The sequence below is a fragment of the Lontra canadensis genome, unplaced genomic scaffold (assembly GCF_010015895.1).
Source record: "Lontra canadensis isolate GAN:19392208 unplaced genomic scaffold, GSC_riverotter_1.0 scaffold176, whole genome shotgun sequence".
Taxonomy (NCBI): Eukaryota; Metazoa; Chordata; class Mammalia; order Carnivora; family Mustelidae; genus Lontra; species Lontra canadensis.
Genome location: NW_022631170.1, coordinates 1,362,307 through 1,378,415, shown reverse-complemented (window position 1 = coordinate 1,378,415; position 16,109 = coordinate 1,362,307). Strand labels below are relative to the sequence as shown.

General features: G+C 34.6%; 2 protein-coding genes across 2 annotated transcripts; both read left to right on the top strand.

The window, feature by feature from the left end:
* The first annotated feature begins 3,783 nt into the window (after window positions 1-3,783).
* LOC116860422 (olfactory receptor 8K3-like) lies at window positions 3,784-4,725 on the top strand. The gene is given in 1 exon segment (XM_032846475.1): window positions 3,784-4,725. A coding segment is annotated over 1 exon segment (942 nt).
* A 9,687-nt stretch (window positions 4,726-14,412) lies between these two features.
* On the top strand, window positions 14,413-15,354 carry LOC116860408 (olfactory receptor 8K3-like). The gene has a single exon (XM_032846463.1). It carries the CDS (start codon window positions 14,413-14,415, stop codon window positions 15,352-15,354), a length of 942 nt encoding a protein of 313 aa, XP_032702354.1.
* Window positions 15,355-16,109: the final 755 nt, after the last annotated feature.

Genomic DNA, 16,109 nt, shown 5'->3' with positions numbered 1-16,109 from the left:
ATGTGCAGTTTCCTATTTTCAATGATACCTATGTAAGTTGTTTTACTTCATTTCTAACCATGCCAGGAGATCAAACAAAAACCAAGGGCAAAGTCAGTAACATAAACATATTTTAACTATTATACAATTAAGAGGGTGCTGGGGTGGCTCTTGGTTAAGTGACCAGCTCTTGATTTTGGTTGAGATCATGATCTCAGGGCCATGGAATCAATCCCTGATTCAGGTTCTACACTAAGCATGACATCTAATTGAGATTCTCTCTTCCTCTCCTCTGCCCCTTTCCCTGTTCCCTCATCCCCCCTAAATTAATTAATTAATTGATTAAATCTTTTTAATAAAATATTGTCCCATTAACAGCAGAGAACATAATTCAGGAACCTGTCATAGATGTGACGACCCAAGAACCTCATCTATATGCTGGTGCAAGAGGATATCAGTACTGGTACAACCAATCTGGAATAGTTAACAAAATTAAATGAATTGTTTTCTCTTCCCTAGCGATCTTCCTGTGTTGTGGGTGTTTATGTGCAGTCATATGCATACATGTAGGTGGATCTACATGAATATCAACACACACATGCACACATACACACACAGCCAGAGACAGATATGTGAAATGTATACAACAGATGATTTTGTCTGGAACACATTGACATGGCAAGTCAAGGTTTTTCACAGAACTCCGTGTTGGAATAGTATTGCTGATAACTGAGGTTGGAGACAAGCAAATACCAAGAGTAGATCCATAAAATTTGTAATATATCATCCAATGTAATGAAGAAAGGAGGAAAAAGAATTACAACATGAAAACATCACAAATAGGTAATGTGGCTTAAAATGCAACAACACAATTGATAGCAAAATAACATAGCAAAACATATGCATATAAAACATCATATTTTTCCAGAATATATTGATCTTATAAGATATATGTTAAGTACAGTAGAGCAGGTGACAAGGGAGAGAAAAAATAATTGGAATGGGTATTAGGCATGATGGAAAAACAAGAAATACTAAACTCTAATACAGACAAATAAAATGAAAGACAAGACCTAAACAGATGAGGAGAATTTACTGTGAAAAAAGAATGAGAAGTAAGAGTAACTAATTTCACTCTCTTTAGTCAAAGAAAGAAAGAAATAGAGAGAGAGAGAGAAAGAAAGACAGACAAAAGTAAAGGACACAACACAATATCTTATTACTTATATACACAATATCTTATTACTTTTAGTTCACTTAATTCTTTACTTTTTTAAGATTTTATTTATTTATTTAAGAGGGTGGTGGGTGGGAGGAGCAGAGGGAGAGGGACAAGCAGAACATGCACTGGGCACCAGGCCATGGGTGACTCAATCTCAAGACACTGAAATCATGATCTGATCCAAGACCATGAGTTGGATGCTTAACTCACTGAAACACCAGGTACCCCTCATTTAATCATTCAAATAATGTGGTAAGATAGTGTTTAAAAATGACTCCCTGTGTTATCTGAGGAGTCCATCGTGTCATCCATCTAAAGAGACCATTGTAGAACTGAAGGAATACTGGCAAGCGTGGTGTATGAATAACACAGATTAATGCATTTCCCTATATGTTTGTTGTTTGTTTTGGTAAAAATACTTCAGAGGAATAAAACCAAAGGGAGGAGAAAATATATATTATATATTATATGTATATATGATATATCATATCATATATCATATATATTATATGTATATATGATATATAATATATATATGATATTTTATATATGTAAAATGTTTTACATAATGTGTTAATACATATATAATTATATAAAATATATGGTAATATAGGTTTGGGGGGGGAGAGATTTTGAGAAATTAACAAATATGCTTGTTGGGAATGGCAAGGCAAAATCTGTGGAGTAGCCTAGCATTGCAAGAGTTGACACTGCAGTCTTGAGTACAAAGAGGGAAAACTAAGGTAGATTTTCTATATATCAGTCAGGAGCATAATTTGTCTTTGGAGGACCCCAACTTTTCCTCTGTAAGACTTTCAACTGATTGGATGTGGTCCACCTACATTTCGGAAGGTACAAGGCTATACTCAAAGTCTATTAATTTGAATTTTAATTACAAGTAAAAAATATCTTTATAACAACGTCTGGATGAATTTTTTAACTAAACAACTGGCCACCCTAGCCTAGCCAAGTGCACACATAAAAATATCCATCAAAGCGGGGGTGGGGAGAGAAAGAGTTAAGAATAAGATGTATGAATGTAGTACACAAACTAACAAAAAATTCTAATTCATTGGTGAATACAAATTGTTCTAGACAATTAACAAATACCCTCCTTGAATGCTGTTAAGCTTTCAAATGCTTTAGGGATATCAAGAAATTGCTTGGCATATCTTCAGGGAGAGTCTCAGAGGGCAACAAAGAATCCATAAATTGATCTCACATCACCATATTATGAAGCACATGGGGAAGCCAAGACAGAGGTTCCATCACAGGTAAACAGAGTATTTCAGGTGGTGCTGTGTTATACCAATATCCAAATAGTTTCGGTGAGCTTTTAATCCATGACACTTTTAATCCATGTCAAAATATAGGATTTCTGATTCACTTCTGCATCCTATTATTGATACTGCTTGACAGAGCAAGAGTGCATTCCTGTCTCTTCACCTCACTTGTTCAAGTATTTTCACAAGTGCTAATAGCCATTTTTGAAATGTCAGGGACATATTGCTTATGTAAATGTATGTGTCCTATAAATACTAGATCATATAAGTAATACAGGTCAAACTGAGTGACCATAAAACCTAACTAAAGAATTAGCAATTTAAAAAAAGAAAAAAAAAAAGAAAAACTATGGCAAAATTATGAAACTGTAGCTATTCAAGTGGTCATTTGATGCCTAAATCCTGTCATTTAATGACTATATTCTTATTCTCAAAAAATTTTATTCTCAAAAATATTGTGTTATTAAAATCAACTTATTTATAAAGGTGATTTTCTTCATAATTCATAATAAGCAAAAAAGAGAAATTCTGCCTCACACTGAGATATGAAGAGCAATATTTGAAGGTCATTAGACTTTTAAGTGCCTTGTTTTATGGTGATGGTACAAGGTACAGTGTGTTCAATTTCCAGTGGAATCTGACAGAAAGCACAGATAATTTTCTCAAAGAGTGTAACTTAAAAAAAAACAATGGTCTGATCATTGAAATAGAAAATAAACTACCAAAAAAGCAATTTGCTGCTTTCCCTAGTTGTCTCAAACTAGTGAGAGAAAGTCCTTTTCTCTTTCCTCATCTCACACAAAATCAGCACTAACGATGTTACTTTTTTTTTCTTTCACCAACAATGTTACTTTGTTCTTTCACTTGTCATCATTGTATCTCAACATTTACATCATTTCTTTTTCTGTTCATTTAAAACAGTTTTTCCTAACAGTAGTTCAGGATTTCTGACAAAAGAGCATGTGTACTGGGTTATAGGATAGTTTCTCAGAAGCTCACAATCTTATCAGCAATGTTTTATGTGAGGTAAATGTGGATTTTCTAGAAACGTGTTTATAATTTAATGTTACACAAGGCTGTATTTTTCTGTTGCTTACTTACAGCTCACTCATAGACTTCTGATACTGCTATTTCACTTGTATTCAGGATAAAACACTACCAGATAAAAACAAAACAAATCAAAACAAAACAAAACAACAAAGAAAAACAACAACAAAAAAACCACTACCAGATGATATAACATAAAAGCTATTTACTATGCTGATTATCTATTCAGAATAGGTTTTCCAATAAACCTGGATGGAAAAACACAATCGGACAGTGCTGAATGAATTTATTCTCCTGGGAATCACACAACGTCCTGACCTGCAGTTTCCATTATTTGGGCTGTTCTTCATCATTTATTTGATCTCAGTGGTGGGCAACCTGGGCATGATTATCCTCATCAAGGTGGACTCCAGGCTCCAAACACCCATGTACTTCTTTCTCAAACACCTGGCTTTTACTGATCTTGGTTATTCATCAACTGTAGGACCTAAAATATTAGTAAGTTTTATTGTGGAAGAAAACACAATTTCTTATTATTTTTGTGCCACACAAGGAGCTTTCTACATTATATTCATCATCAGTGAGCTGTTCATTCTGTCAGCAATGTCCTATGACCGCTACGTGGCTATCTGTAACCCTCTGCTCTACCCTGTCGTCATATCCCAAAGGGTGTGTTACGTGCTGGTGGCAGTCCCCTACCTCTACAGCACATTTGTGTCTCTTCTAATCACTGGCAAGAATTTTAGTTCATTATTCTGTGGTTACAATATTGTCAATCATTTCTACTGTGACAGTCTCCCCTTGTTAACTTTGCTTTGCTCGAATACACATGAAATTGAATTGATGATTTTGATTTTCTCAGTTTTGGATTTGATTTCATCTCTTTTAATAGTTCTTGTGTCTTATCTGCTGATCCTGGTAGCCATCATCAGGATGAACTCAGCTGAGGGTAGGCACAAGGCATTTTCCACCTGTGGGTCCCACCTGACAGTGGCCACAGTGTTCTATGGGACTTTGTTATTTATGTATGTGTAACCCGAGTCCAGTCATTCCTTTGACACTGATAACGTGGCATCCGTATTTTATACCCTCATTATCCCTATGCTGAATCCTTTGATCTATAGCTTGAGGAACAAAGATGTAAAGTGTGCTTTACATAGGATATGGAAAAAGTTATGCAATACCTTTTCTTAAGTTTATTGTACACCATATGGTTCCTATGAAATAGACTATCTGCATTAAGCATTTCTATATGTTCAGAGGGAAATGTAAGGATAAATGACTTCAAAATATATCTAAAGATTGACTTCCATGTACTCTAATTCTTTATTCACATTTTGAATAAAAATATAAATATATATTTTCCCTTTCTCAGGGATGGGAAAGTAGGATGCATAAGGAGTCTATAGTCTATAACACCAAGCAAGGAATGTGGGTATGCTGTGTGGGAGTAAAGAAGGATACCTAGTACAGGAAAAGAGTTAAAATGACTCATGTTGTTAACAACTATCAAATAAACTTTCCAGTGTCTACGTATGATATGTATGTAGTGTTTTTCTCTAAGTACATTCTTTGAGTTTAGCCTATGTAGACTTCTGTAGGGTGTCTAAAATACACTTGACTATTATTTTAAGGAGGTTCAGTGTATTACACTCGCTTGAAGTCATCAGCCGTCTGAATTTACTCAAGTTATCTCCATTCCCCAGGGGGTCTTTATGACCTGGTCTTTCCTCATGAGTGCCATTATTCTCACATAGGAGCCCTAGAGAGCCTCTCAACTACACAGACTTGGCACTTCAACAATCTAAAAGATCAGCACAGCATCTAATTTTGTCCAAATCTGTCCATTTTGATACAGCAATTGAATTAAATTTCATGCAGTCTGCCATATATACTACCAAGATTTTTCTATTTTCCTACCAACTTGATCTTGATTCTTAAACACTTACTTTGTCCAATGGAATTACTCTTTCTTATCTCTCTGAAAAACAAGGATAACTTTTCTGTAAAAGTCATGTTCTAGGGGCGCCTGGGTGGCTCAGTTGGTTAAGTGTCTGCCTTTGGCTCAGGTTATGGTCATGAGCCCACCGTGCTAGGATCTCCCCCTGTCTTGCTCCCTGCTCAGTAGAGAGTCTGTGGCTCCCATTCTGCTCCCTAACCCTCAGCAGCTCCCCTGTTCCCCTGCCCTCCCCCCTTCCCCTGCCACCTGCAGGATCTCTCTCAAATAAATAAATAAATAAATATCTTTTTTAAAAAGTCGTACTCTATTTGTTTTTGTATGCTCACATAAGGTCTACTCTGTCATAAATAAGGGTGTTGCATCTTTGAAATAGTCAATTTTCTGCATTTTGGTTCAAATGAGTGTGTGCTATATTTTTATTAGGATGTATTGTTTGACTACATTGATTTGATGATCCTGCCTGAAAAAAACAAAAGGAGAAGAGGATATAATTTGGACAGTGAACATATGATATGATACATAGCAATTTATATACTTAATGTGGATTTTGGACACACTTCCTACATAATCCTCCCCAAATCCCTTTATATTTGTTTATTTTTATCATGTTTTTAACATTGAATAGACATATTTACATCATGGAGAGACTGGATTGTTTTCTGAGTCCATCATCATGGAAAAAAATTATCTGTGAAGTCAACAAAATTCAAATAAAAATAATTCATAAGAACATATATATATACACACAGGACATGTGGATGTAAGGATAAATATTAAGAGTGTTTTTATGGTTTATTTTTTAATTTTTAAGAAGAATTATATACCTAAGTATGAGATATGCATACATAAATATAAGGAAATATGTATTACTTAGATTATATATGTTGGACAGAGTTACAGAGAAATATTAATAATATATAAATTTGAAAAAACAAACCATAAATTAAAGGATCACAATATCGCACTCTTAAAATATATATTGAAGTGTCTTTGATTAGCTCTCAGATGTAAGCCAAAAAAGAGAAAAAAAGTGTATTAAGATTTATAAATTTTGATAATATACTTCATTCAGTTAAAATTGGTCTCTATTTCATTATTAAGTAGATACACAGTCCACATCATAAAATATTGCATTTTTCATAGAATATAATAATTTGAAATTAGGAGCTGCTACTAACATAAAAAGTTGTTCAACATTACCATCATTAATGAATTTCAATTTAAACGTCAGTGAGATAACACTATATACCAAGTATAATATCTAGTTGGTGAGTAAGTGGAGGAACTAAAACTTTCATATATTGTTGGTGGAAACTTAAAATGGTATAAAGATTTAAAAACCATCTGGTTTAAGGTTCACCGTCTTAAAAATTAAACAAGCATCTAAATATTTAAGCATTCCACTGTCATGTATTTACCCAAGAGAAAAGACAGCACATTGCATTGCAGGTATGTGTATATGAATGTCCACAGAAGCCTTATCTATCTATAATAGTCAGACACTGGAAATAATTCAAATGTTCCTCCACTTGAAAATTGAATAAATATATTATGGAATATCCAAACAAATGAGTACCGCTCTGCTATAAAAAGTAATAAATTATTCATATGCACAAAAATATGGATGACTCTCAAAATTATTATGCAGAGTAAAGGACACTGGACTTACAAGAGTAAAGAATCTTACATAATTTACAAAAAGAAAAACAGAAAAGAAATCTAAAATCCAAACTCATCTGTAGTTATACAGAACTGATCAAAAGCGAAATCCCAGAGAGTACAAGGAAATGGCTTAAAAGGCACACAGCTTGGAAAGGAAGAATTAAGACCGTCCTTAGAGCAAATGACATGTTGGCTAATACAGAGCCTCCAGGAATCCCCCTATAAATGTGAGTTCAGCAAGATGATGGGATACAAGAGCAATGCACAAATATTTTCTAGAAACCAAAATTTAACAAAACCACTTATAATCACCCCAGTATAATGAAATACTTACAACTCAGAAAACATGTGCAGGGTCTGTATGCTGAGAAGTATGCTGATTAAAGAAATCAAAGATCTGAATAAATTGCAGGACATACTGAGTTCATAAACTAGAAGCTCAACGTACTAAAGATACCAATTCTTCCCAAACTGATTTATATATAATATAAACTGAAACAAAATCCCAGCAAGATATTTTATAGCTACAGATGACTTTATGCTAAAATGGTTATAAAAGACCAGGGACTTAGCGTAGTTAAAATATGTGTAAAAATGTAGAGTATCATGGAGGGAAATGCTCTATCCCATGTTAAGACTTGCCATGTAGCAGTAATAATCAAAACTGTGTGGCACTGGTGGAAAAAAGGACATATAAAGCAAAGGAACAGAATAGAGAACCCAGAGATAGATTTTTACACAAAGTACAACTAATTTTTCATGAAGGTACAAAGCTAATTCAGTAGAAGAAATAGTAACTTTTTAAAAAGTTAAAAAAAATCATTTAAAAAATCATTCTGGAATCTTTGCATGTCCTCAGACAAAAGCAAATAGTGTTGACCTAAATCTTATACAAGTCATACCACAAAACAGATAATAACTTTAATGCAAAACTATGAAATGCTTAGACAAAAGTACAGGGATAAATCTCTAAAGGACCTGGGGACTGGCCAAGAGTTTGTAGACAACACATCAAAAGCAGAGTGTACACAACTACATATGATAAATTACACTTCGTCAAAATTAAAACAACCATTCTTGGAAATGATTCCGAAGGAATCAAAATGCATGTTCACACAATCATCTTAAGAGTATGTTTATAAAATCCTTTTTCATAATAGTTGAAAACTGGAAGGAACCCAAATGTCTTTCAATGACTAAATGGTTTAACATATAGTACTGTCAATACCATTAAATACTTTTCAGCAACCTTAAAGAACAAATGGTATATACACACAAAAAGCAGGGATGGAACTCAAAAGAATGAAGTTAAGTAAAAAAAGACTATCCCAAAAGATTATAACTTGTGTATTAGTCATAAAACATTGCTCAAGTGACAAAATTTTAGCAGCTGCCAATGGTTAGGAACAGTAGCCCAAGAGGTGGGGAGATGGTGTGGCTTTAACGGGGTAACAAAAGGGACCTTCGTGGAGATGGAATAGCTCTGCAATTTGACTACAGTGGTTGTTACAATGTAAACCTGTGATAAAGTGCAGAGCAGTGAATGTACACGAATACGTGAAAGAATAACCCCAAACTGGTGAAATCTGAACAAAGTATGTGTGTGATAGCATTGTCAGTTTCCTGGTTGTGTACTCATACTCACACTCATACTCACACTCATACTCATACTCATACTCATACTCCAAGTGGTGCAAGATGTTATTATTGGGTAAGATTACTTTATACTGTTTTCATTGAGTCTATTACTTTATAATTATTTGAATATAAAAATATTTTGGAAATGACGGATTCAAGTTGTCTCAGTCAGGTAAGAGGCAGGAAAGGTAGAATGGAGTTAACATATATGAACACTAAGAAACTTTTGGAGTGATGGATATGTTTGTTATCTTGACAGCTTTTAAAGTTGCATAGGTATACACATATGTCAAGACATCACATCTGGGGCACCTGGGTGGCTCAGTAGGTTAAACCTCTGCCTTTGGCTCAGGTCATGATTGCAGGGTTCTGGGATCAAGCTCCATATAGGGCTCTCTGCTCAGCAGGGAGCCTGCTTCCCCATTACCCCCTCTCTCTGCCTACCTCTCTGCTTACTTGTGATCTGTCAAATAAATAAATAAAAATCTTAAAAATTTTTTAAAAATCTCATTTTTGTGCCATATAATATCTCAATATCCAAAAACAAAGGAAAAGTGACAGTAAAAACAGAACAGTAAGACTTAAATGAGATGTCTGTTAGGTAACTTGGAAAGAAAAGGAAAGAAGTATAATAAATTGTATGAAAGATACTTATAACATTATACATGCACAGTTAACAAGAAGGTGTAATTTATGCACCTAACTTGAAGAGGAAGATTCAGGATAAGTCTTGTTTTTGTTTATTTATTTGCTTGTTTGTTTGTTTATTTAACTCCATGCCCAGCATGAAGCCCAACACAGGGCTTGAACTCACAACCCTGAGATCAAGACCTGAGCTGAGATCCAAAGTTGGATGCTTAACTGACTAAACTACCCAGACATACCTCTTGAAGTTATTAATACGAGATGGTATTGGGATAATACATCTGAAATATTTTGGAAAATTATGAATATATCTCCTCTCTCTTATTAAGAATGCACATATACAATTTTAATTTATTTATTTTTTCATAAAAATTTTAAGGGAACAAACTCAAGGGTGTTCATTGAGGCACTACACTGTAAAGCTGATGATAGGTGAGATTTGGAAACAAACTATGGATAAAAAGTTAAGTGAAATTCATTAGATACATATCATGGATTATAATACATAAAGAAGCAAAATGTATCTTCTCATCTATACACAGCAAGTAGTAAAAGTGACTTAAATGCAGCAATGAAATTTATAGAAAAATAACATATGCACATAGTTACACATATAGGGAACATATTATACTTTTTGGATGGACAAATTGATAATCTAGGCATATATGAAGTACGACAGAGCATGTTTCATGATGGAAAAGAAAACCTGGAGTGGGGTTGGACAGAAGGAAATAAATAAATTGCTGCAATGTGAAATTAAGGAGAAAAGGTAAAATCAAAGCAGCAGTAGTAACGAGTCAGTGATGACAACTCACTCTGCAATGAGAAGGATGCCTAGCTAATTTCCGTTTGGGGAGGGGGAAGAACACTGCAAACAAAAATGAAAATCGAAGAAACAGCACATCACATTTGCATAATGTATAATTTTTGTTCCATTTACAATTTTAAAATAATGTTATGGAACAGAATTTATCGTTTCTTCACTGTGTCACCCATTTGAGGAGACCAGTGTGGAAATGGGGACTCTCAATTAGCCTGGTCTAAATATAGGACGTTTGAATACAGAGTCCTGTGAGGTGCAAAGGAAAAATTAAGTTAGAGTGAAAAATAGGAGAGAAATAAATAATAAATAAATACTTAAACCATTGATAGATGGATAGATAAATAGGTGATAGATGACAGGTAAGTAGATTGATAGATAATTTATTCACTGGTGAGTACAAATTGGCCCTGCTTATGCATGGACAACCTCCAGGCAATTTTTTTAATGCTCTCATATGCTTTAACAATAATAAACAAATTGTTCTCATCTCCTGAGGGAGAGTCTCAAAAGGTGAAGAAAATACATAAATTGATCTCTATATGCCATGTTAAGAAACACATATGGGAGTCAGGACAGCAGCTTCATTACAGGTAAAAACGACAGACTATTTGAGTGGTACCTGATGTTATCAAGTACCACAATGTTTCAGTGATGCTGATAAAGTTCCACTTGAACTCCATGGCAAAGCCCTAGCAAAATGTGACCATTTCTGATTTAGTTTGCTTACCTTTCCAGTAGCCATAGTGCCTGAGAGGGTATAGAACTTACTTCCTTTTTCCTTCATTTAATTTTTTTAATGTTTTCACATGGGATGAGAGGCTAAATGAAACTCCATTTTCATACTGTTATAAAATACTTATTTAAATATGAATAGTTTTATCTCAAATGGAAGCCAAAACTGAGAGCAAAGTTTGCACAGCTGAAGAAAGTGAAATTTTTTTAATTGACAAAATTAAAAAATGACAGGTATTTTCTCTCATTTTTATGTCATTCCAAATTCTTATTTACTATCTCCAGACACTTTTTATGATTCTCTCAAAAGAATTTCATATTTGATGACTATTTAAATAAATGTATAAATATAACTATCACCTGATATCTTGATAAGGACAAAATGGGTTTCTGCCTCACACTGAGGTGTGCAAGCATTATTTGAATATTAGAAGGCACTTAAGTATCAAGTTCTGTGGTAATGGAACAATATTCACAATTTTCCTTATTTTCCAGTGGGCTCTAAGAGAAAGCAGGCATAATTATCTCAGAGAATATATCCTTAGAAAAATAAATATCAAATATTCAACAGAGATAGTAAACTACAGAAAAGCAATGTGATTCTTTTCATAGTGTTCCAAAGCTGGTGAGAGGAAATGCTTTTATCTTCGCCTCATAGAAAAATTGGTACTTAAAATGCTATTTAGTGGCACAGGATGGCTCAGTCTAAGATTCTGACTCTGATTTTAGCTCAGGTCATTATTTCAGAGTAGTGGGATCAAGCCCCACATAGGGCTCCACTCCCAGTTTACAAAGTGTCTCTCTTCCTCTCTCTCTGACCCTCCCCGACTCTCACTCTCTTTCTCTGGAGCATTTAAAAATGTAAAAATTTAATTTTAAAAATAAAAGGATTACTAGTAATCCTTATTTCAAAACTTTTTTTTTTCCCCTTGGTCTCCCATGATTGCAAAGGAAAACAAAATAAAGCAGAAAGAAACAAGCAAAACCCAAGATTTATATTGCTTTTTGATTGCATTTACTAAATATTTCTCCAACATTATTATGTACTGGAACACATTATCATATTCTAGTGTAAGAAGGGTGTGTGCATCAGAGCAGTATAGAATATCAAGGGGTCACAAACTTATAAGCAAGTTTACAACTGAGTTTAAGTGGAAATTACATGTACTTAGCTTCACATTTAATGTTGTGGAATTGTATGCTTCTGTCTGCTTATATATAGCTCACTCAGAGACTTCTGATTGGAATTTAATTGCAGGCAGTACCATTTCGTTTTTTGTTAAAAAAAATTGATTCCCACAATTTTTTATTTATTTTTTAAATATCTCTGAGATATTCTTTCTTTAAAGATTTTATTTATTTATTTGAGAAAGAGAGTGAGCAAGAGAAAGAGAGAGCACAAGCCATGGGAGAGGCGGAGGAAGAGGGAGAAGGAGAAGCAGACTCCCTGCTGAGCAGGGAGCATGATGTGGAGCTCCATCCCAGGACCCTGAGATCATGACCTGAGCCAAAAACAGATGCTTAACTGACTAAGCCAACCAGTTGACCCCACCCTCACAATTTTTCAAACCAAAAGTAATTCTCTTAACTTAACATGCCATCCATCTCTCACTCTGGCATAATTTCTTAACTGTGGGTTTTTAGTATATTTAGATACATTCAATATGATTATATGCTTGTTTATCTCCATTACGTACTATTTCATAGCTTGGACGGGTTCCTGCAGACTTAATGTACAGAAGGATTTCAATCACATCCAGGGGTCCACACATACCTCATCTTCAGTGTATTTTATTTTCTTCCTATCATATTGTGTATCACAGTGACTTTCAATTTTTTCTTTCTTTAAAGTATGATATCTTTTAATTCAAAGGGAATTTTGATGAACCTTCATTATGTGAAACCTCTGCCAGTAGCCTTTTTTTCCCTCCCAAAACCACCATGTTCCTTAGTTTCTTGCTCAATAACGTGCATCTGAACTGTTACGTACAAGTGAGTGTATCTCTATTTTAATGAAAATACCACAAGAGCAAGAATAATATTTTAAGCAAATTTATATCAAAATAACTTACATTAAAACATTATTAAAATAGATAAGAAATGTGGACGATAAGTACTCCAAAGTATAACAACATGATTGTTCAAATTTAGTCATGTGATATGGAGTGAGGTAGGGACTGGGACGAGCTGTTTATGTTACATTCTGCTTAAACAGTTCCTCACTTACTCACACTAGAGCCCTGACAAAGAACTTAAGTCACAGTCCAGAGGAAGTACAGGTATGTAAGTAAAGAGAACAGAAGCATTTCTATTAAGTTACCGTCACGATTAAAAAACAAACAAGCAAGCAAACAAACAAACAAAAGTCCACAAGGTACTTGATTTTTGAGAACTATTTCCAGGTAACATCGATGCATTGAATTATTAAAACTTCGTTTATCCTACCCAAAAACTCTTGAAGGAAATGTCAGTTTTATATATGAGAATAAAGAGTTTCACATAAACTACACGTTTTGCTCAAGTTAACCCTTTGTATATATTATAAATTAAATACAGCAGAAACTGTATATCCTGGTATGCTTCACCATAAAAATAATTCCCACTGTGGTCTTTTATGCTTTTTTTATTCATACATCTGTCAAATACCTGTCAAGTATGCCAACTTTCTAACCAGTTTCACCTGTTGGCATATCTTTCCTAAGACTACGTTTTGAGAAGTGAGTTTTATGCATCTGGGTAGTTTGTGGCTTTAAACTTTTATTCCATAATTGACATATGTATAAGGTCATATGAATGATGTATTTTATAAATGCTATTTTGCGGTTGTGCCATATAAATGATAGAATATTTAAAGAATAGAAAAATGATAACCGATGTTTCTAATCCTTAAAGTTTTAACTTTATTATTTTTGTTTTAATATCCATATTGATCAATCTATCAGCTATCTATTTAACTATCATGTATCATCTCTCTATCAATTATCTAACTATATCATCAGAGTGTCTTAACTCTCTTACTGTTTATTCCTGGCTGGATATTGTTACGGCCTAAATATTGGATATAATAAGATATATAGCAGCTTGTGCTCGCTTAACAGGTATTTAACCATTAGAAGTCAGGAGTATCCCAGCTCCCAGTTGTGACAGCCAAAACATCTCTAGACATTGGAAAATATTCTTCGTGGAGTAAAATGGGTCCGGTTGAGAACTGCCCATTATTTCCATTTCTCTTTCTTTCTCCACATAAGATAGTAGTCTTTGTGGGGGAATGGGTTTGTTTTCCAATATCTTAAATTGGAAAGTTTGGATGGATATTTTTTGTTCTACTTTGCCATACTAAAACATCCCCCAGGAGTTAATGCATGAAATCTATTGACTATGATAATTTCTTTATCCAGAAAAGATGTTCCAATAAACCTGGATGGAAAAACACAATAGGACAGTGCTGAATGAATTTATTCTCATGGGAATCACACACCGTCCTGACCTGCAGTTTCCATTATTTGGGCTGTTCCTCATCATCTATTTGATCTCAGTGGTGGGCAACCTGGGCATGATCATCCTCACCCAGGTGGACTCCAGGCTCCAAACACCCATGTACTTCTTCCTCAAACACCTGGCTTTTACAGATCTTGGTTATTCAACAGCTGTGGGTCCAAAAATGTTAGTAAATTTTGTTGTGGATCAAAATACAATCTCTTACTGTTTTTGTGCTGTACAACTAGCTTTCTTTCTTGTATTCATCATTAGTGAGCTGTTCATTCTGTCAGCAATGTCCTATGACCGCTACGTGGCCATCTGTAACCCTCTGCTCTACCCTGTCATCATGTCCCAAAGGGTATGTAACATACTGGTGGCAGTCCCCTACCTCTACAGCACATTTGTGTCTCTTCTAGTCACCATCAAGATTTTTAGTTCATTCTTCTGTGGCTACAATGTCATCAGTCATTTCTACTGTGACAGTCTCCCCTTGTTATCTTTGCTCTGCTCAAATACACATGAAATTGAATTGATTATTCTGATCTTAGCAGGCTTTAATTTGATTTTCTCCCTTCTGATAGTTCTTGTGTCTTACCTGCTGATCCTGGTAGCCATCATCAGGATGAACTCAGCTGAGGGTAGGCACAAGGCGTTTTCCACCTGTGGGTCCCACCTTACAGTGGCCACAGTGTTCTATGGGACTTTGATATTTATGTATGTGCAACCTGAGTCCAGTCATTCCTTTGACACTGATAAAGTGGCATCAATATTTTACACTCTCATTATCCCCATGCTGAATCCTTTGATCTATAGCTTGAGGAACAAGGATGTAAAATATGCAAGACAAACAATGTGGAAAAAACTCTGCAATCTTTTTTCTTAAAGTATATATATGATACAGTCTCCTTAAATTAGATTATGAGGTTCAAAATTTGTTCTATATGTCTCTATAAGTAATAATAAACAGAAATGAGTTCAACAAACATGAAGAGGTTCTCTTCTAAGTGCCAGTCACAATTCTATGTGCTACAAATATATTAGTAAACAGAACAGGAAAAATACTTGCTTTACTTGAGGGGAAGAGATAAATTATAAATATAATAATTAGGTACAATTTATAGTACAGTTGAATTGGTCAAGACATCATAGACCATAAGAGCAGGTAAAAGAGTGGGCATGCCATGGCAGGTGAGGAAGAATGGAAGGCACTAAAAGGGAGATCAGATGATTCTGGTGTTATTCTCAATTAATAGACTAAATCTCCTAGTGTCTGTGTGAGTGACTATGCATAGGCATGTGTGTTTGTGTAAGTTCATTCTCTTTTAGCCTTTACAATCTTTTTTTTTTTTAAATGTATTTATTTATTTATTTATTTAAGAGAGAGAGATAGAGAGAATGTGCTCACGAATTGGGGGGAGGGTAAGAGAAAAGGAGAAGAAGAAGCAGACTCCGTGTTGAGCAAGGGGCCCCATGGGGGACTTGATCCCAGGACCATGGGATCATGACCTGAGCTGAAGGCAGATATTTAGTGACTGAGCCACCCAACCACCTGTCTTTATACTCTTTTTATGGCATGTGTTGAAATCACACTTATTGTGGTTTCAAGGTGATTCAGTGTAGCAGGATGATTGGAAGTCT

Coding starts and splice junctions, on each gene's coding strand:
- LOC116860408 (XM_032846463.1), top strand. CDS start 14,413: ATGGAAAAACACAATAGGACAGTGCTGAATGAATTTATTCTCATGGGA.